Here is a 25,267-nt window from a genome sequence, read left to right on the forward strand (position 1 = left end):
TAAAGAAATATTGCAACAAATTTAAGGCACCTTAAAAATAATAACAACTGCGCCTTCTTGGGTTAAATTCAGAGAGCCATAATTGAGATTTTCAACAATGATTATTGAATGTAACCCAGCTTCTCGTGTGATGTAATGCACACAGCCTAGCTATCCACCTCCTATCAACCTTCTCCTGAACCCTAGCAATCGTATTAACGTTAAGTCCCCCCCTCAGCAGATGGATATTACACTGGTAAAAATGGGTCGGCATAGTAACTACACATTTTATTTAGAGAAAAAAAACTGCTCCTGTTCTCAGAATGATTTATTTCCAAACCATTTTCCAGAAACTGCTTCAGAACATGAATTATTAATAAAATAACTTCCTATGTATTCATTATCCTTTCCCTTAACTAGTCAGTGTAAGACCTTTCTACCCTTTTGTCATAACTAGGTGACACAGGTTAAAGGTTTCTCATTTTCTAATGTTTTAATTGTTATCCAGACCTCTTCAGCTGTTTTAATATGTTCTTGTTTAAAATAATATTTTGTACAAAAATGTATTTGTAATCTATACTGACACACAATAACAATGCATAATATATACATTTTGGCATTGCATCTTATGTATTGCATCATATAGATATAAATATATAATATATTTAAAATCTATGGATTGACAAAACATTGATGGGGGGGAAGAATTTCCTTGTAACACATAGCAGCATCATTATTACCTATGTCTGCCCTTTGATCTGTGATGTCAGCATCCTTCATATTGACAAATGTGCTGTCCAGTTGCATTGTGCAGGGAATGTTTTAGCAGCTATGAATGATTATGAATCAAGCCTGAGAGCAGGCAGACCTTAGTGCCTTCCAGTGCTTTCACATTTGCTGTGTGACAAGTAAATGCATCTAGACTTTCCTTGGAGATTTTCAAATGTTTGATGAAAGACATTTCGCAAATTGGCAGAGGTGCCTTGTACAATGCAATTTGTAACTAGCATGGAGAGTTATAGTGTGAAAGGGAGAGAGTGGGCGGTTGGAGCAGTCCACAGGTTATGGAATGAAGGTACTTACTGTAAATGTAAACAATTAATTGGGCAAGTATAAATACATCAGCTGCTCCATTGCATAAGGAAGGAACAAATCGAAAAGAAATATCCCTGTTAAATCCCCAATGCAAAGATAACTTCTCGACAAGCTGTGAGGCCTAATTGTATAATATTTATAAATTTATTTATAGTCTTCTCAGAGGCAAAAAAAATACCTTTTTTATCTGGTTAAATATTTCAAACAGTGTCAATAATTTCACCAGCCCTGACTTATTTAGCTGTGCAGTTGGGAAATTAATACCTGTATTTTGTATTTAGGTGTGACTCTTGATAAAATGTAATTTCTTTTCTGTCTCTCTCCTCCACTTCTCTCCCTACATGTCAGATGTCAGCGATTGAGAACATGGCAGAGAAGCTGGAAGGTTTCAGTTCACTGAAGCCAGAGGCCAATGACCTCCTACGGTCTGTCCCTTCAATGTTTGATTTTAGGGCTCCCCCGTCTGTCATTCCTGAAAGCCTACTGCGAAAGGGGAAGGAGCGGTATACCTGCAGGTAATTATGGTTCCTGCAAAAAAAGGCAAATATGGTGGCAGCAACACTTGCATTTTCTTCTGCAAAGAATGTAATGAAATAAAGCAAATGGCAGCCGCATTTTGTCATCTTATAACAAGATTGAAAATGGGGAACGTATAACTTTCCTTTTGGAAGATATCAACTATCAGTTTTATATGCTCAGCTAACTAAAACCAAATCTCAATGCATTTCTGTAAAAATAGCAATGGATTTCCCAACAGGACCACTTGATGGGGTGGATTGGAGCACAATTCTCATCCATCTAGCACTGCTGGTAGTGGAATCTAATCTCCTCATTGATGTGAATATCATCTGCCCTTTAGGAACATTTCCATCTATTCTCTTAAAAAAATAAATTAGTGACTCCCACAATGCAGGTCGCGGCACTTGACTGAGTACTGATTCCAAATGGCCCTGCTGAGTTTGGGTTTCCCGCAAGTGTGAGTCACACCCTACCCTCTTTCCCCAACCAAAGAAAGTGGGATCTGTTGAAACTGGGGCCAGATGTTTCGATTCAAGTCCCTGCCTACCTTTATAATAAAGGTCTCCAGAACTGCAAAACATTCCATCGCTATATTAGCAAATAGGCTGATCATATCCAGTCCTAATGTCATTTTGTTTGCTGGAATAGACTAAGTTATGTCAATCATAGAACTTGGCAAAGGCACTGATCTTTGGGTTAAAATGAAATGATTAAATTGTGTTAACTTATGATGCACATGAACACTAGAGCAGCCATGATTCTCTCGGGATATTTTTACCTTGGACAGTAAACTGGTTGAGCAGATTATGTTAACTATTTACATCTATTTCAATGGAAATGAAAATTGTGTCAATTCTGTGGTAGGAGAAGATGCTGCAGACCAATATCGGTCAAAGATTTTTTAATTCTTTCATGGGATGTGGGTGTCACAGCCAAGGATTGCCCATCCCTAATTGGTCTTGAACTGAATAGCTTGCTAGGCCATTTCAGAGGGCAATTAGGAGTCAACCATTACTGTGGATCTGGTGTCACATGTAGGCCAGACCAGGTGAGGACGACAAATTGCCTTCCCTAAAGCGAATTGATGATAGTTTCATGGTCACCATTACTGAGACTAACTTTTAACTTGAGATTTTTATGAATTGGATTTAAATTTGAACCTGTGTCCCCATAGCCTTAGTCTGGGTCTTTGGATGACTAGTCCAGTGACATTACCCTTACACCACCATCTCTTCCAATGCAGGGTCGAAGAAGGTTGCAAGGTTAGGAAGGGGCAATGTCATGAAAACACGATTGAGGATTTTAAAATCAATGTGTCAGAGGTTAGGTGACTAATGGAGGCCATCAGAATAGGTGAATGGGATTTAGACAGTGGAGATCTGAAGGAATTAGAGTTACGTAAAAGGGTTTTTGGGAAACTAGTAAGAACAGTTGAATTAGGAAGTGACAAAGGTGCAAATGTGTGTTTCCAAGGCAGTGGGGGGTGAAATAAGACTAGCAACTGTTGATGTTTTGGGGAGGAATCCACGTAGCCATGGTAATGGGATGACGTGGAGTTTTGAAGTTCAATTCAGAATCCAGCAGGATAGTGAGTTTATGCATTGTCAGGATGGACGTCCATGCAGCATGATTGGATCAGGAGTTAGAGTATGGAGTTCATGGTGGGACCAAAGAATTATTCTGGTCTTTTCAATGTTGAGCTGCAAAAGATTAATCTACACAAGAGATCAGATATGTCACCCAACTACATAGTGACGATCAAGCAATGAAGATTGGAAGTGGACAGGTAAAACTGGTACGTTTCCTGCAGGGCCCAACTGCTAGCTGACCTCAAGTTAAATGAGTAATTTCCCATATTTTTATGAACTTCTTCATTCCGGTTTTATCTATATATTCTGGCCCAAATAGCACTATGACCTCAGGAGATAATTGCAATCTGATGAGTTCGCTGCTACTCTACTTTGAAGACAGCAGTTTACTGAGTACTGGATTTACTGAGAACCCCGTACTCTGGCTAATTCTGTACTCCTACTTCAATCTGGCTGGGACTGTACTCCAGCCTGTCTGGTACTGTGACCAGTAAACAAATTGAGAGACTGTCTGGTTTGACTCATTTGTTCATGACTAATTTTATCATCTGCGCATTGTGTACTTGGATGAAAATCAGAAGTAATTTTTTTGTTGTGTCTATATATGATTATATAATTTCAGAACACAAATATTATCCATATGTGGTTTATGAGGAGAGCACAAGGCATTGGGTCACTAACCTGCTCCTTCACGGTGATATAATGTGCCATTCTCTTCTGCAGCCAATTACTAATCTCCATTTTGTCTTGTGATAGAGTGCTGAGCAGAAACCAATGCCTCACCCTAGGGAAGGAGGGAGAATCAGACAGAGGATCCCACTAGGCTGCCCTTACCTCTGGGTGCTCAGTTTTGGAATGACACTGGTGGGGGCGCACAGTGGTTAGCACTGCTGCCTCACAGTGCCAGGGACCCAGATTCAATTCCCGATTGTCTGTGTGGGGTTTGTATGTTCTCCTGTGTCTGCGTGGGTTTCCTCCGGGTGCTCTGGTTTCCTCCCACACTCCAAAAATGTGCAGGTTAGGTTGATTGGCCATGATAAATTGCCCCTTTTGTGTCAGGGGGGCTAGCAGGGTAAATATGCGGGGATAGGGCCTGGGTGGGATTGGTAGTTGGTGCAGGCCCGATGGGCCGAACGGCCACCTTCTGCACTGTAGGGATTCTATGATTCTACGGACCATGGACAAAATAGCATTCTTACCTGGAGATGGTGCACAAGGCAGGATGGGGACCAGGAAAGTGAGTGAGTTCAAAGAAAGCAGCCTGTAATAAGGGAGCATTAGCACAGCACAGAAAACAATTGGGGATTTACAATTGTGTGTTCCTTTGAACAATTTCTGAAAACCCCTTTTGCTCCCGATTTCAGGAGGTGACAGCCAAAGTACTTAGTTGCCAGGAAAAGCTCTGTTCTGTTTCCTGCCTAACGACATTCAGATTGCTGTAATTAGAAAAAGAGGTTTCCTTTCAAGATGAAATTAACCACTCGAATCATTATTTATAAATAAACGGCATTTTACAAAAAATCTTTCCCTACTCCCTGTGCACCAAACAAAGTAATGCAAGCTGAATTCCATGTCTGTTCCTTGTAACAATCTGTCTGATCTTGTTTCTCTTCCTCTTACAGATACTGCGGTAAGATTTTCCCAAGATCTGCAAACCTGACCCGGCATCTTCGGACACACACTGGAGAGCAACCTTACAGGTTAAAATCAGCATATTATTGGGAGTTATCACAATATCCCAGGTCTAAGATGTTCCTGCGTAGAAGTTGCTCCTTTAATTGAGATGTTTGCCAGTCAGTTTTTTAAAAAAAAGTCACTGCCCTGACATTTTTGCACATGCAAGAAGATCTTATTAATACACTGTATTTCACAGTGTGCGCACACACGCACAAATGGGGCGAATGCTTTTATCTTAGCTTTAAGGGCACTAATCTAAGTTGTCACATTAAATAGTGTATTGTGTATCATGTTTAGTCTATTAATATGCCATTGACAGAGCCTCTGAATCGGGGTCCAATGTAATTAAACACTTTAAAGGACAAATGGGAATATGTGTGTCAAAAGGTAGAACATAGAACAGTACAGCACAGTACAGGCCCTTCGGCCCTCAATGTTGTGCCGAGCTTTGTCCAAAACCAAGGTCAAGCTATCCCACTCCCTATCATTCTGGTGTGCTCCATGTGCCTATCCAATAACCGCTTGAAAGTTCCTAAAGTGTCCGACTCCACTATCACAGCAGGCTGTCCAGTCCACACCCCAACCACTCTGAGTAAAGAACCAACCTTGGACATCCCTCCTATGTCTCCCACCATGAACCTTCTAGTTATGCCCCCTAGTAACAGCTACATCCACCTGAGGAAATAGTCTCTGATCGTCCACTCTATCTATCCCCCTCATCACCATATAAATCTCTATTAAGTCAACTCTCATCCTCCTCCGCTCTAAAGAGAAAAGCCCTAGCTCCCTCAACCTTTCCTCATAAGACCTACCCTCCAAACCAGGCAGCATCCTGGTAAATTTCCTTTGCACACTTTCCAATGCTTCCACATCCTTCTTCTAGTGAGGTGACCAGAACTGCACACAATATTCCAAATGTGGTCTCACCAAGGTCCTGTACAGTTGCAGCATAACCCCATGGCTCTTAAACTCAAACCCCCTGCTAATAAACGCTAACACACAATAGGCCTTCTTCATGGCTCTATCCACTTGAGTGGCAACCTCCAGAGATCTGTGGATATGAACCCCAAGATCTCTCTGTTCCTCCACATTCCTCAGAACCCTGCCATTGACCCTGTAATCTGCATTCAAATTTGTCCTCCCAAAATGAATCACCTTGCACTTATCGGGGTTAAACTCCATCTGCCATTTTTCGGCCCAGCTCTGCATCCTATCAATGTCTCTTTGCAGGCTACAACAGCCCTCCATCTCATCCACTACTCCACCAATCTTGGTGTCATCAGCAAATTTACTGACCCACCCTTCAGCCCCCTCCTCCAAGTCATTGATAAAAATCACAAATAGCAGAGGACCAGCACTGATCCCTGTGGTACACCGCTGGTAACTGGTCTCCAGTCTGAAAATTTTCCATCCACCACCACCCTCTGTCTTCTATGAGATAGTAAGAAGTTTAACAACACCAGGTTAAAGTCCAACAGGTTTATTTGGTAGCAAAAGCCACACAAGCTTTCGAGGCTCTGAGCCCCTTCTTCAGGTGAGTGGGAATTCTGTTCACAAACAGAACTTATAAGACACAGACTCAATTTACATGAATAATGGTTGGAATGCGAATACTTACAACTAATCCAGTCTTTAAGAAACAAAACAATGGGAGTGGAGAGAGCATCAAGACAGGCTAAAAAGATGTGTATTGTCTCCAGACAAGACAGCCAGTGAAACTCTGCAGGTCCACGCAACTGTGGGAGTTACAAATAGTGTGACATAAATTCTGATTCTAGGATCGCATGATAAAGACTCAGGAGGAAAAAAGCAGAAATATTTATGTGAAATAGTGTGACATAAACCCAATATCCCGGTTGAGGCCGTCCTTGTGTGTGCGGAACCTGGCTATCAGTTTCTGCTCCGCGACTCTGCGCTGTCGTGTGTCGCGAAGGCCGCCTTGGAGAACGCTTACCCGAATATCAGAGGCCGAATGCCCGTGACCGCTGAAGTGCTCCCCAACAGGAAGAGAACAGTCTTGCCTGGTGATTGTCGAGCGGTGTTCATTCATCCGTTGTCGCAGCGTCTGCATAGTTTCCCCAATGTACCATGCCTCGGGACATCCTTTCTTGCAGCGTATCAGGTAGACAACGTTGGCCGAGTTGCAAGAGTATGTACCGTGTACCTGGTGGATGGTGTTCTCACGTGAGATGATGGCATCTGTGTCGATGATCCGGCACGTCTTGCAGAGGTTGGTATCGGGCAATGGGACCCTGTGCGAGAACCTCTCCGGCTATGTCGAGGGCATCCTGAAACCCATTGTACAAAGAACCCCCAGCTTTTGTCGCGACACGACGGACTTCCTACAGAAACTCGGCACACATGGAGCAGTTGAACCAGGAGCGCTCCTCGTCACAATGGATGTCTCAGCACTCTACACCAGCATCCCCCATGACGATGGCATTGCTGCAACGGCCTCAGTGCTCAGCGCCAACAACTGCCAGTTTCCAGATGCAATTTTACATCTCATCCGCTTCATCCTGGACCACAATATCTTCACCTTCAACAACCAGTTCTTCATCCAGACACACGGAACAGCCATGGGGACCAAATTTGCACCTCAATATACCAACATCTTCATGCACAGGTTCGAACAAGACTTCTTCACCGCACGGGACCTTCAACCGGTGCTATACACTAGATACATCGATGACATTTTCTTCCTTTGGACTCATGGTGAACAATCACTGAAACAACTCTATGATGACATCAACAAGTTCCATCCCACCATCAGGCTCACCATAGACTACTCTCCGGAATCGGTTGCATTCTTGGACACGCGCATCTCCATTAAGGACGGTCACCTCAGCACCTCACTGTACCGCAAGCCCACGGATAACCTCACGATGCTCCACTTCTCCAGCTTCCACCCTAAACACGTTAAAGAAGCCATCCCCTACGGACAAGCCCTCCGTATACACAGGATCTGCTCGGATGAGGAGGATCGCAACAGACACCTCCAGACGCTGAAAGATGCCCTCATAAGAACAGGATATGGCGCTAGACTAATTGATCAACAGTTCCAACGCGCCACAGCGAAAAACCGCACCGACCTCCTCAGAAGACAAACACGGGACAGAGTGGACAGAGTACCCTTCGTTGTCCAGTACTTCCCCGGAGCGGAGAAGCTACGGCATCTCCTCCGGAGCCTTCAACATGTCATTGATGAAGACGAACATCTCGCCAAGGCCATCCCCACACCCCCACTTCTTGCCTTCAAACAACCGCACAACCTCAAACAGACCATTGTCCGCAGCAAACTACCCAGCCTTCAGGAGAACAGTGACCAAGACACCACACAACCCTGCCACAGCAACCTCTGCAAGACGTGCCGGATCATCGACACAGATGCCATCATCTCACGTGAGAACACCATCCACCAGGTACACGGTACATACTCTTGCAACTCGGCCAACGTTGTCTACCTGATACGCTGCAAGAAAGGATGTCCCGAGGCATGGTACATTGGGGAAACTATGCAGACGCTGCGACAACGGATGAATGAACACCGCTCGACAATCACCAGGCAAGACTGTTCTCTTCCTGTTGGGGAGCACTTCAGCGGTCACGGGCATTCGGCCTCTGATATTCGGGTAAGCGTTCTCCAAGGCGGCCTTCGCGACACACGACAGCGCAGAGTCGCGGAGCAGAAACTGATAGCCAGGTTCCGCACACACAAGGACGGCCTCAACCGGGATATTGGGTTTATGTCACACTATTTCACATAAATATTTCTGCTTTTTTCCTCCTGAGTCTTTATCATGCGATCCTAGAATCAGAATTTATGTCACACTATTTGTAACTCCCACAGTTGCGTGGACCTGCAGAGTTTCACTGGCTGTCTTGTCTGGAGACAATACACATCTTTTTAGCCTGTCTTGATGCTCTCTCCACTCCCATTGTTTTGTTTCTTAAAGACTGGATTAGTTGTAAGTATTCGCATTCCAACCATTATTCATGTAAATTGAGTCTGTGTCTTATAAGTTCTGTTTGTGAACAGAATTCCCACTCACCTGAAGAAGGGGCTCAGAGCCTCGAAAGCTTGTGTGGCTTTTGCTACCAAATAAACCTGTTGGACTTTAACCTGGTGTTGTTAAACTTCTTACTGTGTTTACCCCAGTCCAACGCCGGCATCTCCACATCATGACTTCTATGAGATAGCCAGTTACTTATCCAATCGGCCAAATTTCCCTCTATCCCACACCACCTTACTTTCTTCATGAGCCGACCATGAGGATCCTTATCAAACGCCTTATTAAAATCCATGTATACGACATCAACTGCTCTACCTTCATCTACACACTTAGTTACCTCCTCCAAGAATTCAATCAAATTTGTGAGGCAAGACTTCCTCTTCACGAATCTGTGTTGACTATCCCGGATTAAGCTGCATCTTTCCAAATGGTCATAAATCCTATCCCTCAGGACCTTTTCCATTAACTTACCAACCACCGAAGTAAGACTAACCGGTCTATAATTACCAGGGTCATTCCTGTTTCCTCTCTTGAACAGAGGAACAACATTCACCACTCTCCAGTCCTCTGGCACTATCCCCGTGGACAGTGAGGACCCAAAGATCAAAGCCAAAGGCTCTGCAATCTCATCCCTTGCCTCCCAAAGAATCCTAGGATATATCCCATCTGGCCCAGGGGACTTATCGACCCTCAGGTTTTTCAAAATTGCTAATACATCTACCAGCTTCAGCCTGTATCACACTCTCATCCTCAAAAACATGGCATTTCTCCCTGGTGAACACTGAAGAAAAGTATTCATTCATCACCTCTCCTATCTCTTCTGACTCCATGCACAAGTTCCCACCACTGTCCTTGACCGGCCCTAACCTCACCCCGGTCATTCTTTTATTTCTCACATAAGAGTAAAAGGCCTTGAGGTTTTCCTTGATCCGACCCGTCAAGGACTTCTCATGCCCCCTCATAGCTCTCCTAAGCTCTTTTTTTTAGCTCATTCCTTGCTACCTTGTAACCCTCAAGCGACCCAACTGAACCTTGCTTTCTCATCCTTCCTTTTTCCTCTTGACAAGACATTCAACCTCTTTTGTGAACCATGGTTCCCTCACTCGCCCATTTCCTCCCTGTCTGACAGGGACATACCCATCAAGGACACGCAGTAGTTGTTCCTTGAACAAGCTCCACTTTTCATTTGTGCCTTTCCCTGACAGTTTCTGTTCCCATCTTATGTTCCCTAATTCTTGCCTAATCGCGTCATAATTACCCCTCCCCCAATTATAAACCTTGCCCTGCCGTATGGCCCTATCCCTCTCCATTGCAATACTGAAAGACACCGAATTGTGGTCACTATCTCCAAAGTGCTCTCCCACAATCAAATCTAACACTTGGCCCAGTTCATTACCCAGTACCAAGTCCAATGTGGCTCCACCTCTTGTCGGCCTATCCACATATTGTGTCAGGAAACCCTCCTGCACACACTGTACAAAAATTGCCCATCCGAACTATTCGACCTATAAAGGTTCCAATCAATATTTGGAAAGTTAAAATCACCCATGACAACTACCCTGTGACCTCCACACCTATCCATAATCTGCTTTGCAATTTCTTCCTCCACATCTCTATTACTATTTGGGGGCCTATAGAAAACTCCTAACAACGTGACCGCTCCTTTCCTATTTCTAACTTCAGATCCCCCTCAAACTGTCTTTCTGCAGCCGTTAAACTATCCTTGATTAACAATGCTACTCCTTCACCTCTTTTACCACCTTCCCTACTCTTACTGAAACATCTATACCCCAGAACTTCCAACAACCATTCCTGTCCCTGTTCTAACCATGTCTCCGTAATGGTCTCAACATCGTAGTCCCAAGTACCAATCCACGCTCCAAGTTCACCTACCTTATTCCGGATGCTCCTTGCATTGAAGTAGACACACTTCAACCCACCTTCCTGTCTGCCGGTACACTCCTGAGACCTTGATACCCTCCTCAGTACCTCACTCCACTCAACACTGGCTTCTGGACAACAGCTCGTTTACTAATTATAATTTTTTGAAAATTTATCAAACTCTCTTGCAATGAGACGAAAGTTGCTTTAAACATTCACTTGTAACTGGAAAGCATCCTCCATATCTGCAAACTTAGAGATTCATTTCGTTCCTCTTGACTCATTGTGCTCGACCTTGTTTTTCTGGAACATTTTCCCACATATGATCCAGTAATCATGTCATTTAACCTTGTACGTTTTTGCACTTGGTTTAACTGGTACCTCTGCTTCTGAAACTTCCAGTAGTGAGCTGGAGCAGGAGGATCCCAACCAGAGATCCCAAAAAAGTACCTAACCTGCATGCTATCAGAAAACATCCACTCCCCCGCATTAATAGATCACTCACCACTTACTCACCAGTTAGGTTTTTTTCACACATGCAATAAATTCTGTGCAGTACCGAGGGAGTGCAGCACTGTCAGAGGTGACATCTTTCAGATGAGGCCTTAAACTGAGGCCCCATCTTAAGTGGAGGCAAACAAAATCCCACAACACCATTTTGGAGAAGAGCAGGGAAGTTGTGCATGGTTTCCTGCCCAATATTTATCCCTCAAGCAACAACATCCCAAAGACCAATTATCTGGTGTTTATCGCATTACTGGTGATGAGAATTTGCTGAGTGCGAATTGGCTGCTGTGTTTCCTACATTCCAACAGTGATTACACTCCAAAAGTACCTTATAGAAACTAGAAGCAGGAGTAGGCCCTTTGAACCTGCTCCGCCATTCATTTTGATCATGGCTGATCATTGAATTCAATATCCTGATCCACCCTTACCCCCCCCCGCACCGCCCCCCATATCCCTTGATGCCTTTAGCCCCAAGAGCTATTTCTAATTTCTTCTTGAAATCACACAACATTTTGGCCTCAGCTACTTTCTGTGGTACTGAATTCCACACATTCACCAGCCTGTGTGGGAAGAAATTTCTCCTCACCTCAGTTCTAAAAGGTTTACCCCTTATCCTCAAACTATGACCCCTGGATCTGGACTTCCCCACCATTGGGGACATTCTTTTTGAATCTACCCTGTCTAATCCTGTTAGAATTTTATAAGTTTAGTTTATAAGCATCCCTTATTGGCTGTATAGCGCTTTGGAAAATCCTGTGGTCACAAAAGGCACGTTATTAGTGCAGGTCGTTTTTATGCAGGACAGAACTAAACCCTGTGCCAATTTATCTGCCTAGATACCCTGATTGTAATCCATCCCTAGCATGTTTTTTGGATAGCAATATCTCCCTAATATCTTTGGAGTTATTCAGATTATTTTGTCTCGTAGGGTCTTGTTCAAACATATGATAATGACAGACAGAAGTGCACCATCTTGCTGATCTAGCTTGTCCTACACTTCTGATGGCTAAGCCATCATGAGCCAAAACTTACCAATGACTAGACGCTTCACAGCTGACACAAGCACTGCACCAGTGTCGCACTCCCCTCCCCCCACCCTCACCTAAACTCACCCACGGCAGTTAGGTTATCTCTTGAAAAAGTCAGAATTGCAGGGAAACGTTTCCTGGAAAATTCCTCTCCAACCGCTTCAGGCAAGTAAAGCCTGTCCAGGAGATCACATGGACCATGTGTTGTATGTTAATCATCTGCAGACTGTAACGCCTTACAGTTCACAGAGAGACCTAACCGGTAACACATGTGCAAATGTAACAAACAAATTGCGGTAGATTGTCAACTTCTGCACTACTTTCTCCCCCTCCCAACCCATCCCCCCCACACCCTAGCCCAAGGCGCTAAACTGGCATGGTAGATTGGTAGCCCAAAATAGAAATACCCTGCTTGTCTCTTCCACTGATTTGAAATGAAAATCAGAAGGGTTCTACAATGGTCAACCAATTGGCGACACTCAGGAAAATCTGCTTAATTATTTGACAATAACAAGCAATGTTTAATTAACTCAGTCAACAGCAAATGTACATAATCACTCGTCTGCTTTTAACTTACCCACCCCCACACCAAACTCCCAACCTGAGTAAAAATGGGGACTCTGCAACATCCTTACACGCGCAGGTAATGCAGCAGTAAAGATTGCTTATGGAAAGTTCCATCCAAGGGCAACCCATGGTTAATGACTACAAGGGATCCTTGTAACAACAGAAAGCCTCTAAAATGCTGTGCAATCCAAATTGTAGGCTGTGCAATCAGCAAAGAGATTTCCAGTGATAAGGCAGGGAAAAGTGATTTGGAACATTCTGCACGGCCTGCCCCCAAGGCTGTGCTGTTCCCGAGTTTGCGGGGCTGTGTGGAACTAGACTGCACCATCCATGGTTTATATATAACTGCAATCATGACGCAGGTTACACGTCTCTAATGCTTTGCGAGACTGAAGCAATTAGCACTGCATTAAATAATTTTCACAATGAAAAATCGCCATGCTTCATTATGTGACAGATATATTTTTTTGAAGTCATCAGGAGGAAGTAAGTTGAAAAATAAGGGTGATGAAGTCTGCTGGCGATCTGCCAGAAACAGCAGTCAGAATAATTATTCTATGTCTGTGTAACAGCTTATGGAGAAATACAGTAAAGGCCCAAGGGACTTTAAATGACTGCAGGGCATGAAAACCGATGCCTCAAGTACCAGCTTGATAGACTAAACTGCGTACGCTGGCACAGAATTAAACATTTACTCTGTTTATTGCAATCTTTTTTTGGAAGATAACAAGAGCTTCCTTTGGGACTGGCAATTGAGTGAGCTAATCGTGGAAGAAGAAAAGATGTAATCACTGGACACAATTTTGCATGAAAAATCTTGGCCTCCTTTGCCATTCTTTAGAAGCTGCATCACACAGGATAGAGCAAACTGAGCAATTTCTAAATGTGTCATGTTACCAAAGGCGTAGAATCACAGAGACCCCGCACACGCACCAACATGCAGAAAAGAAGAAACCAGTACATCTGGGCTAGGGTTGCCAACCCTCCTAGATTGACCTGGAGTCTCCAGGATTTGAAGATCAATCTCGGGGAACACTGCTGTGGGCAATTGTGGAGAAAAATTATCAAGACATTAAAAAAGATTGTTGTTTTGCCATTTTCCTTGATCATTTCGCTTCACGAGATCTAAGAAATATTGAAAATGGAGAAACAAAGGCTATTTGGCTGACAGTTGAGTAATTTCCAATTGGATAGTGAGGCTTTTTGCCTTCCAATTGGCTTTGGAAGGCAGTAAATCATCAGGATCGATGTGTTGGCTGACTAATGGCTGGAGCTTAGGAGCACGTCATGTGATGAAACCTCCAGGAATAGATATAATCACAGTTGGCAACCCCAATCTGGGCTAAGTGCCCCGATTGTGTAACTTCTATTCTGAAGACTTATCTGTCAGGGAACATCACACAGCTGTATAATTCAGTGTTGCAGCTCCGCCTGTGTGTCCACAGTGGAGCCACTAATCATCTAATTACATGGAACACACAGTACAGAAACAGGACCCTCTCTCTTTATACGCACTGACCTTTACTATCTCCCACCTCCTATTGAACTTCAGGTGAAAATGCAAGGCTCCTCCATATTCGGTGGGAACAAAGTGCATTAGTTGGGGAGGGAGGAAACGGTTTATTTCCTCACCCCTCTCCTTTACTCGGTAAGAAATATTCTACTGTCCATCAATCACCCCACCCAGAGAGTGCAAGAGTGTTGCTTAAAAACAAATGAGCTAACCACAGCTTGCCTTGGATTGGCACGACATGTACACTTGTTAAAATTTAAGGAAAGGCATGACTGGTCAGGAGCATCCAGACCAAGATTAGTGCACTATACTGATGTGTATGGATTGCCAAGTGCTACAACCAAGTCACAGTACATGAACCAAGCAATAAAAGTTTCTTCCTCCAGACTAACCAGTATACTACATCTCTTCTGGTTTCCAAAGTGCTTCCAGTGAGTACTCTGGAACTCTGAGATGCCATAGTCAGCCATTAAGAAGAAATGCTTTGAACGGTACAATAGATGTTCACAACCATGTTGAGAAAGTTTAACCAATACTTAACCCTATCTCTTTAAAAAAACACATCCATTTGTTTACTTTTCTTACTTTAGATCCTATATTATTTTGAGCCCTTTGAATAGAACTCTACCTAAATATAATTTAAGCACGTTAAGCTCCGGCAAACTAGTTTGATTCAAGGCATTATATTGAACAAGATCTCTATTGCGGGCATAACATGTACGTTTTTTTTCTAGCGTTAAGTCACAAAGGTTTTCAAAACCATGAACATGAGTTTGATCTTAAGAAATATTACTCATCCACCATCCCTTTTTCTTTAAAGGTGTAAATACTGTGATCGCTCATTCAGTATCTCTTCCAATCTGCAACGGCATGTTCGCAACATTCACAACAAGGAAAAACCATTCAAGTGTCACCTGTGTGACAGGTGCTTCGGTCAACAGACCAATCTGGACAGACATCTGAAAAAACATGAGAATGGAAACATGTCAGGTATGCAAGCAGAACTGAGATTGGGCTTTGGCATTGAGATTTGCCTTTGAACTTTTGGACTGTAGTACTGAGTATTTCCATTGAGTTATTTCTTTTAAAAAAAGAAAATAGCTTCATAGATTAAAGGGTGGATTCCACATGTGCAGCGAGATCCCAATCTGAGGCTGATCACATCCTGCAAAGGAATGGGAAAATAAGACTACAATTTATCCCCAATGTGCGGGTCGTGTGACACTGGTACAAGACTGGACGCACATCATCCCCCCCGTCCTTTTTTATTTAGGAAGCAGTAACAGGACGAGGCAGACACAAAGATCAGTAAACTACTTTAATTAGCAAAGGGGCAGGTAATGGGAAGGTCTGTTGAGCTGGGGTGGGATTTTCTGGTCTCTGGTCAAGCGAGGCCATAAAATCCTGCTCAGCAGGTATGGCAGCATTTGTGGAGAGAGAAAGAGAGTTCATGGCAAAATTTTACCGAAAAATGCAAAAGTGTCAGGTTATGGCAGCACAAGTGAATATTTAAATATTTCTGAAATCTAATGAGGGTTCCTGTCTCTAGCACTCGGTGAGTTTCAGACTCCCACCACCCTCTGGGTGAAAAGAAATTCTCCTCCATTCCCCTCTTAGCCTCCTACTCACCTTAAATCTATGCCCCCTGGTTATTGACCCCTTTACTAATGTAACAAAGGCCTTCCGACCCACCCTAACTCTGCAACCTCATAATCTTGTACACCTCTATCAGGTCCCCTCTTAACCTTCGCTGCTCCAAGAAAAACAGCCCTATCCTACCCAACCTCTCCTCATAGTTCAGACCCTCCAGCCCAGGCAGCATCTTTGTAAATCTCCTTTGCACCCTCTCCAGTGCAATCACATCGTTCCTAGAATGTGGTGACCAGAACTGCACGCAGTACTCCAGTTGTGGCCTAACCAGCATTTTCCAGCATGATTTCCCTGATTCTATGGCCAGAATTTCACTGCCCCGCCCGCCACTGGAATCGGAGCTGGTGAGGGGCAGACAATGGAAAGGTCCGTTGACCTCCGGTGGGATTTTACGTTTTCAGGATGAGTGAGGCCGTAAAATCCCACCCTGAGCCTCGGCTAATAAAGGCAAGTCTCTCATGTGCCGCCTTAACCATCCTATCTACCTGCCCTGCCACTTTCAGGGATCTATGGATATGCACTCCAAGGTCCCTCTGATCTTCAGTACTTTCCAGGGTCCAACCATTCATCGTGCAATCCTTTGCATTGTTAGCCCTCAAGTGCATTATCTCTCACTTTTCTGGATTGAATTCCATTTGCCACTGATTTGCCCACCTGACCAATCCATTGATATCTTCCTGCAAGTCTACAGCCATCTTCTTTGCTATTAATGACCCTACCAATTTTCATGTCATCTGCAAACTTCTTGATCATAGCCCTTGCATTCAAGTCCAAGTCATCAATGTGCTCCACAAAAAGCTAGGGTCCCAGCACAGAACTCTGTGAAACTCCATTGGAAACAGACTTCCAGTCACAGGAACATCTCTCTATCATTACCCTCTGCTTCCTGCCTCTCAGCCAATTTTGGATCTAATGTGCCACTTTGCCTTGGATCCCATGGGCCCTTACTTTCTTGACCAGTCTGCCATGAGGGACCTTATCAAAAGCTTTACTAAAGTTCATATAGACCACATCAAATGCATTACTCGAATCAATAATTCTGTTAACCATCTCAAAAAATTTGATTAAATTTGTCAAACACAAATCCATGCTGACTTATCACTGAATAATCCATTTCTATCCAAGTGAAGGTATATTCTGTTGTTCGGAATTCTTTCTAGTAACTTCCCCACCACCAAGGTTAGATTGACTGGTGTATAATTTCCTGGTCTATCCCTGCCACCCTTTTTTAATAATGGGACAACATTAGCAGTCTTCTGGCACCTCACCTGTGGTCAGAGGATTTAAAAATTACAGCCAATGCCCCTGATGTATGCCCGTTGGCATAAATTTCATCCAGGCCTGCAGATTTGTCCACTTTGAAGACTGTTAAACCTGCTAATGCCTCCTCCCTCTCTATGCTAATTTCCTCTAACATTTTCACAGTCCTCCACCCTGACGCCAACAACTGCGCCATCCTTTTCCATTGTGAAGACCGACACAAAGTATTCATTGAAGATGTACCCATGTCTTCTGGGTCTGCACACAGATTACCTATATATGGCAATAAGATTGAACACACTATTTTAAAGGCCTCACTGCTCTGTTCTTTCCTGGCAGAATGTGTTTAAACTCTCCCCATTATTTATAAATTCCTGTATTGAGACCTCTGTATCTCTGAAACCTGGCTGCATAATTCAACATGGCTGCCAAGGCCCTCTTGCCATTTACCTGAAAAATATTGGCGCACATCAATCGTTATTCATTCAACATTGTTCATGCCCATTACATATCAATAACGGAGTGGAACAACTTCTTTCAAGCTGAAGCTTGTATAAGCTTCCCTCTATTTCTAAGTGAAAGTAGATGTGCTACACAAAACGGGAAGATAACAGCTTATTTTGGCACAAAAGACTCTGTAACCGGAGTGTTACACTGATGTGTTATACTAACTGGACCCTCGCCAGTATAAAATGTCATCTTGGTCCAGTGAAAATAGGTGTTGGACAAGTAGACCATCAGCTGGTGTTTCTTGGTTGTAATTTTTTTTTTCATCTTTCCTGGCCAGACGTCTCTTAATCATGGTAAACTGGGGAAATGCTTGTCAGTGAAACAATACCAATGATAAAAGTCCAACTATGAAGGAAAAGTAAATTGGACTCTAACAGCACTGCAGTCAATGCTGAAGAAATCCTAAAGGGGCTATTGTTACCATATGAAAGGTTTTGGGCATAATGTATGTTTGGAGCAGATGAGAACAGCTCCCTTCCAAAACATCTGCTTAGAAATTCCAAGCTGGTGCAAGACGTTTTGGATTCTGTGCATTTTGTTTTAGTTTAGCCTTGGTTATGAACTTCATATGCAATTTGTTGCAATTAATGGCATCACTGATTGAATGACTGGGTACTGTGCTGGTTGTAAACATGGGGTCAGATGTCAAATTCCTCTTAACAAAAAACAAAAGAGAACCTGCTTTTCTTTGCAATTAACAGCCAACTGGTGAAATCATTGCCCTGAAACTATTAGCATCCAAACACATTATGTGCACATAGGAAATGTTAGAAGTGGTCTGAATCCATTTACAATAAATGGGTCGCTGTCTCCTGGTTGAAAGATCAATTTTGGATAAATATGTTTAAACGATAGTGAATTATTATCCCACTGCTTAATTTCAGGGCCCACATATTTCAACATCACTGTTCCCGGTGATTTTATCATTGGGCTGTTTACACCGGAGGTGATGTAGGGGTGAAGTTCCTCAGACCTGCTCCTGTTTCACCAGTGTCGCACCGGTAGAAGTTTGTAAACTTACCCATTTTCCCATGGCAACCACTTTGGGGCAGCACGATAGCACAGTGGTGTCCCACAGCGTCGGATCCGGGTTCGATTCCCAACTTGGGTCACCTGCCTGTGTGGAGTTTGCACATTCTCCCTGTGTCTGCATGGGTTTCCTCCCACAGTTCGAACGACGTGCTGGTTAGGTGCACTGGCCATGATGAATTCTCCCTCGGTGTACCCGAACAGACACCGTAGTGTAGCGACTAGGGGATTTTCACATAATTTCATTACAGTGTTGATTTAAGCCTACTTGTGACTTTAAAACTGTACAAAAACAATTCTCCAAATATTTGACTCTGCAATTTCCCCTCTTTTTTTAGGTGACTGTCCCCTCCCAGCCAAAAAGAAACTAAAACATTCAATGTTGTCGATTTTCCACAGGTACTGCAACATCTTCACCTCATTCCGAAATAGATAGCAGCAGTGCCATTCTGGACGACAAGGAAGATTCCTACTTTACAGAAATCCGGAATTTCATTGGAAACAGCAACTACACTGAACGTTCCCCAGGGCCCTTGGAGGAGAGGTGAGGAACATACCTTGCTGACAAAGCAGGAGCTGGTTTCCATGTTCAAGTGGGAATCATTTTATTGCCCTACTCCAAATGCATTTTAATTATTTTTTAAAATTCATTCATGGGACATGGGCGTCACTGACTGGCCAGCATTTATTGCCCATCCCTAGTTGCCCTTGTTCAGAGGGCAGTTGAGAGTCAACCACATTGCTGTGGCTCTGGAGTCACATGTCGGCCAGACCAGGTAAGGACAACACATCTCCTTCCCTAAAGGACATTAGTGAACTAGATGGATTTTTCCACCAATCGACAATGGTTTCATGGTCATCAGTAGATTCTTAATTCCAGATTTTTTTTTTAACTGAATTCAAATTCCACCACCTGCCGTAACGGGATTTGAACCCAGGTCCCCAGAGCATTAGCTGAGTTTCTGGATTAATAGTCTAGCGATAATACCACTAGGCCATTGCCTCCCCAATTTTGATGTATTATTTTTCCCACCTTTGCCAATTAGGGCAACAGGGCATCAAAGCGCAATTGTGTAAGTGTATTAAATACTGTTCCAGGGAGGCAGAAGCTGCAGGAACCTGAGACCTGTGACTGGAGCTGAGCCACTTTGTGGCTCTGAGGATAGAACAGATACAGTACAGTATACCTCAAATGGGGTTGTGTTCTTGATGTACATCCATGAGGGGCTGGCTGAGGAGTAGTATAGACACTGACCAAGAAGCAGGAAAATCTGGCATGGATCTGAATCAGAATTCTTCCATAGAGTCCTTTCAGTGCAGAAGGAGGCCATTCAGCCCATTGAGTCTGCGCGAACTCTCCAAAAATAACATCTTACCCAGACCCACACCACCCTGCCCCCATCTTGCCCAGACCCCACCCTCCCCCGCCACCCTTCCAATCTACCCTTAGTCTCCTCTCCCCACAATCCTCCTAACCTGCGGGGAAATTTAACATGGCCAAGTCACCCAACCTACACATCTTTGGACTGTGGGAGGTAACCCATGCAGACACATGGGAGAATATGCAAACTCCAGACAGGCTGTCACCCGAGGCCGGAATTGAACCCGGATCCCTGGCGCTGTGAGGCAGCAGAGCTAACCACCGTGCCATGCTTCCTGATGCTCACAAAGGTGGGAGGGCAAGGAGAAGAGAAGGGGTGTGGGGGTAAAGATAATTCACAGACTGCCGGAGAGAGAAAAACACATACATCCAGCAAAAAGATTTGGTCCTTTCGTGCAGGGATTGCTTCAGTCCTTAGTCACTCAACACACAATTAGCCCGTCAGAGTCAAACAGCGATTTGAATGAATCTGTGGCCTGATCTCCTATTTTACAGATGTAACACGCAGTCTGCCTGTGGAGTTGCAGCATTTGAGAGCAGCACTGAAAAGGGATCCCTCCCTTTTTAATCATTTACACCTGCACCTCATTATGGACACTGAAATCAAAAGGATATTTCTGGCATCATTATGTCAACAACATTTTTGTTATTTTAATTTATTGGCTTGCTTGTAATGGAATTGTATATCCTTATCCACTCAGCTGTAATTCGTGCTCATATGTCGTTAAGTAGGTAGATTTAACTTTTGAATTTTTCTTCCTTGAAATCAAATTTTTGATGGATAACTAAATGCATCCATGCTGTATTATGGTATTAATCTAACAATACACAAGGTGACAATTTTTTGCGGGATATATTTAAACAGTCTCTTGGAGACCTGGATAAATCCATTCATTGTGACAGTGAATGAGTATGGCTCTGACCTTTACTGTTTGTAGTTTTGCTGTAAAATTAAAGTGTTATTAACAAGAACATCTAACAAGATCATATATGCCTCCACGTGAAAAGTGACTGTGTTCCAGATGCTCACAGGTCACATGCTAATTAGGTACCTTGATTGTGCTCAGAATATCTCATGGGCAGCTAAGGTGTACAGGCCAATGCAACGTTCAGTTGAAATCTCCGGTTATTCAAGCACAATCCATCAACTAGGAAACTGTAGAGGTGTTGGAATAAACTCTTCATATCGGTTTTCACCAAGTGAAGACTGCAGGCAAGTTCCAGCCCTACTTGTCCCAGAAATCTAAAACAGATGTATAGCTTGGTAAAGCATGTTATTGAGAAGTACGAGAATGAAAGGACCACAGGGATGCCTGGCCAAGGGGAACTACGTTGTGGAATTGCCCACAGAAATGAGCAAGGAAGTGGAATGCAAAGTTGGTTAATATTTGTATGAGCTCCACAAAGGGAAGAATGTATCTTCATGTAAATGGATGATTGGAAACATCATGTACTGTTCTTAAAAAAGAAAAAAAATTGGACATACATTTCTGGATTACAGAGCATCTTGTCCAACACTGGAAGTGCGAGAAGCCCTCAAAAGCATTTCATTGAAATCTGTTGCCATTTATTTAAACAGTGCAGAAGCCATGGCATAATCAGTTTTGGGGTTAATAGATCATGTGACTCATAAATCCACTGGAATTGTTTGAGGTGGTTACTAAATTGGTCAGTGACATATATCCAGTTGCTATGAATTATTTTGATTTCATTAAGATATTTAATAAAATTCCACATGAGGTTTGGGCTCATATGGCAAATTAAGTAGCTGTAATGAACATTTTATTAGCAGCAGAAATAAAAGATAGTGCGACATGCCTGGGAGGCAAACACAGCTGAAGTTCCACTGAATCCTATTGAGTCTCCTCTTCTTATTATCCTATTTATAAACTATATAGAGTGAGTGGCACAATGGTTAGCATTGCTGCCTCACAGCGCCAGGGACCTGGGTTCAATTCCTGGTTTGGGTCACTCTGTGGAGTCTGCACATTCTCCCTGTGTGGTTTACATCCGGTTTCCCCCCACAGTCTGAAAGACGTGCTGGTTAGGTGCATTGGCCATGCTAAATTCTCCCTCCGTGTACCCGAACAGGCACCGGAGTGTGGCGACTAGGGGATTTTCATAGTAACTTCATTGCAGTGTTACTGTAAGCCTACTCATGACACTAATAAATATCCTTTTAAAAAGGATTGCAATATTTTTACAGGAGAAAACAAATTTAAAGGAAAATTGTTGGCGACATCAAATAATGGGCAGCATTTTATGGCCCTGGCAGGGCCCAAAAATGTGGTGAGCTTTCAAAAGGCCATTGACTTTGACGGAACTTTCTGGTCCCACCAGTGGAAGAGGCCATGAAATTCTGCTCCGTTATGATGGGAAGGGGATTGTTAAAGTACAATGGGATTTGGATTAAATTTAGCATTCATAATTAGGAATGACAAATTAATAAAATGCTAGTCATACGTATTTAAGTAGGAAATACAAACACATTCATAATGACCAATGGCAAAGGGGGAAAACAAAGAAGGTTCATGTGTACAAATGTAAAATAATGCAGATGCTGGAAATCTAAAATAAACAACACAATGCTGGAAATACTCAGCAGATCAGGCAGCATCTGTGGAGAAAAACAGGATCAACACTTCAGCTTGGTGAAAGATTCGTGTGTGATTATTTGCTGTAAAGATCCTGTCAATGTGAGGTTGTTATCAACAAAGCTAATCAGATGGTTGAATTTGTAGGATTTTAAAAATATAATAACAGGATCTCAGCTTAATGGGGAGGTCACATCTGCAACATTATGACCATAATTGTATGAGGGTCTGAAAGACTGGGGCAACCCCACCTCAGCTGTTTGTTGGACCGTGGCGGGATTTTCTGGCAACCTGGCATCTAATTGGCAGCCTTCAGGGCTCCTGCCCCTTTAAAGGACAAGAGTCCACCTCTACATGCAGCTGGCAGATTAGCAGTGCCATCAGAACTGATGGCCACCTCTTGGACTGTGTCTGGAAGGTGAGGATAACATGGGAGCCCTCTCAAACAGATCAGTCACGGCAGGGGTCGCTAGGAGCAGTCACTGTGAGGGGAGGGATGTGGGATATTAGTGAGGATGGGGGAGGCCATTGCCGCTGCAGAGCCCCTTCTGTGGACCACGGGATGCCTGAATAATGACCCCGCAGGGAGACCACCATGATTAATTCTCACCCATTGAGGGAAAGACCCTATCGCTTATTAAATGCCAGTTGTAGCAGGCAGAGGCTCTTAATTGGCCACTTAGTGGACCAATTGGGAACTGGGTAGGAAAACCATTCTTCACCTTCTCGGCTGCTAGTAAAATGTCATGGCGGCAGGGAGACAATAGACATTACAATTTTTGCCCTCCCTTGCCATTTTATGCCCCACCCCTCTACCACCACCACTACCAGCCCATCCCTGCAGGGCTTGTAAAATGATGTGGAGGTGCTGGCGTTGGACTGGGGTAAACACAGTAAAAAGTTTAACAACACCAGGTTAAAGTCCAATAGGTTTATTTGGTAGCAAATGCCACTAGCGTGGGAGCGCTGACTCTTCGTCAGGTGGAATGGAGATCTGCTCACAAACAGGGCATACAGAGACACAAACTTAATTTACAGAATAATGATTGGAATGCAGTCTTTACAGATAATCAAGTCTTAAAGGTCAAACAATGTGAGTGGAGAGAGTGTCAAGCACAGATTAAAGAGATGTGTATTGTCTCCAGACAGGACAGCCAGTGAGATTCTGCAAGTCCAGGCAAGCTGTGGGGGTTACAGATAGTGTGACATGACTTGCAGAATCTCTATGAACAGTATGCTTTGTCTGTATAGCACATAAGAAACAATACTTTTCACTGTATATTAATACTTGTGACAATAATGAATAAATCAAAAACTGCGACATTTTCTTCCTCAGCAACTATCCCTGTCTCCATCTCACCCCAACTGCACGTCCTTCCCTCATGTTTTGTACCCAGCCAAGATGTACAACACGCTTCGGACGGCCATTCTTGCCACATTCTGAAATCCACAGTCAGTGCCATGTGCAACCAATTCTGCACCCTCTCTTACTCTATGAATGGTATACTTTGTCTGTATAGCACGCAAGAAAGAATACTTTTCATTGTATACCAATACATGTGACAATAATAAATCAAATCAAATTTTCCTCATTAAAATAATATTAAGAATCTAATTTAGGGCTTTAAAAGACCAGTAGGAGCAGGCGAGGGCTGGCCATGACATGTTCTGAGGGTGTGAACAACAATCAAATGATTATAAATGCCTTCTTTTACTTTCTGTGTAATGTTTTACTCACTACTTTGGAAGAGCAGCAAGAAATTTCAGAAACGTATTATCTTTGAAAGGTTTCATTGCAGATGTTGAACTCACTTAGAATAATCCAGTAGGGTCGACTTAACATCCTGATGGCTACCATTGACCAGAAATGAAACTGGACTAGCCATATAAATACTGTGGCTAAAGAGCAGATCAGAGGCTGGGAATTCTGTGGTGAATAACTCACCTCCCGACTCCCCAAAGCCTGTCCACCATTTACGAGGCACAAGTCAGGAGTGTGATGGAATACTCCCCACTTGCCTGGATGAGTGCAGCTCCAGCAACACTCAAGAAGCTCAACACCATCCAGGTCAAAGCAGCTCACTTGATTGGCACCCCATCCACCACCTTCAACATTCACTCCCTTCACCACCAACGCACTGTGGCAGCAGTGTGTACCATCCACAAGATGCACCCACTGCGGCAACTAGCCAAGCCTCCTTCAACAGCACCTTCCAAACCCACAACCTCTACCACTTAAAAGGATAAGAGCAGTAGATGTGTAGAAACACCACCACTTCAAAGTTTTCCTCCAAGTCACACAACATCCTGACTTGGAACTATCTCGCCATTCCTTCACCGATGCTATGCCAAAATCCTGGAACGCCCAAACAGTGTTCCTACACCAGATGAACTGCAGCAGTTCAAGAAGGTGGCTCACCACTCCCACCTTCTCGTGGTCAATTAAGGATGGACAATCCCGAGTTGGCTTAGCTA

At 43.5% G+C, this 25,267-nt stretch overlaps 1 protein-coding gene across 2 annotated transcripts in view; it reads left to right on the top strand.

Moving 5' to 3' along the window:
* The window catches only part of mecom (MDS1 and EVI1 complex locus), a 748,693-nt gene that overhangs the window by 702,290 nt on the left and 21,136 nt on the right, over positions 1–25,267 (top strand). For both annotated transcript variants that reach the window (XM_078206201.1, XM_078206208.1), the window contains 4 exons: positions 1,423–1,589; positions 4,805–4,882; positions 15,189–15,358; positions 19,217–19,361. In XM_078206201.1, coding sequence (XP_078062327.1) covers positions 1,423–1,589; positions 4,805–4,882; positions 15,189–15,358; positions 19,217–19,361 — 560 coding nt within the window. The remainder of the gene's footprint in view (positions 1–1,422; positions 1,590–4,804; positions 4,883–15,188; positions 15,359–19,216; positions 19,362–25,267) is intronic.

The sequence above is a fragment of the Mustelus asterias genome, chromosome 3 (assembly GCF_964213995.1).
Source record: "Mustelus asterias chromosome 3, sMusAst1.hap1.1, whole genome shotgun sequence".
Lineage (NCBI taxonomy): Eukaryota > Metazoa > Chordata > Chondrichthyes > Carcharhiniformes > Triakidae > Mustelus > Mustelus asterias.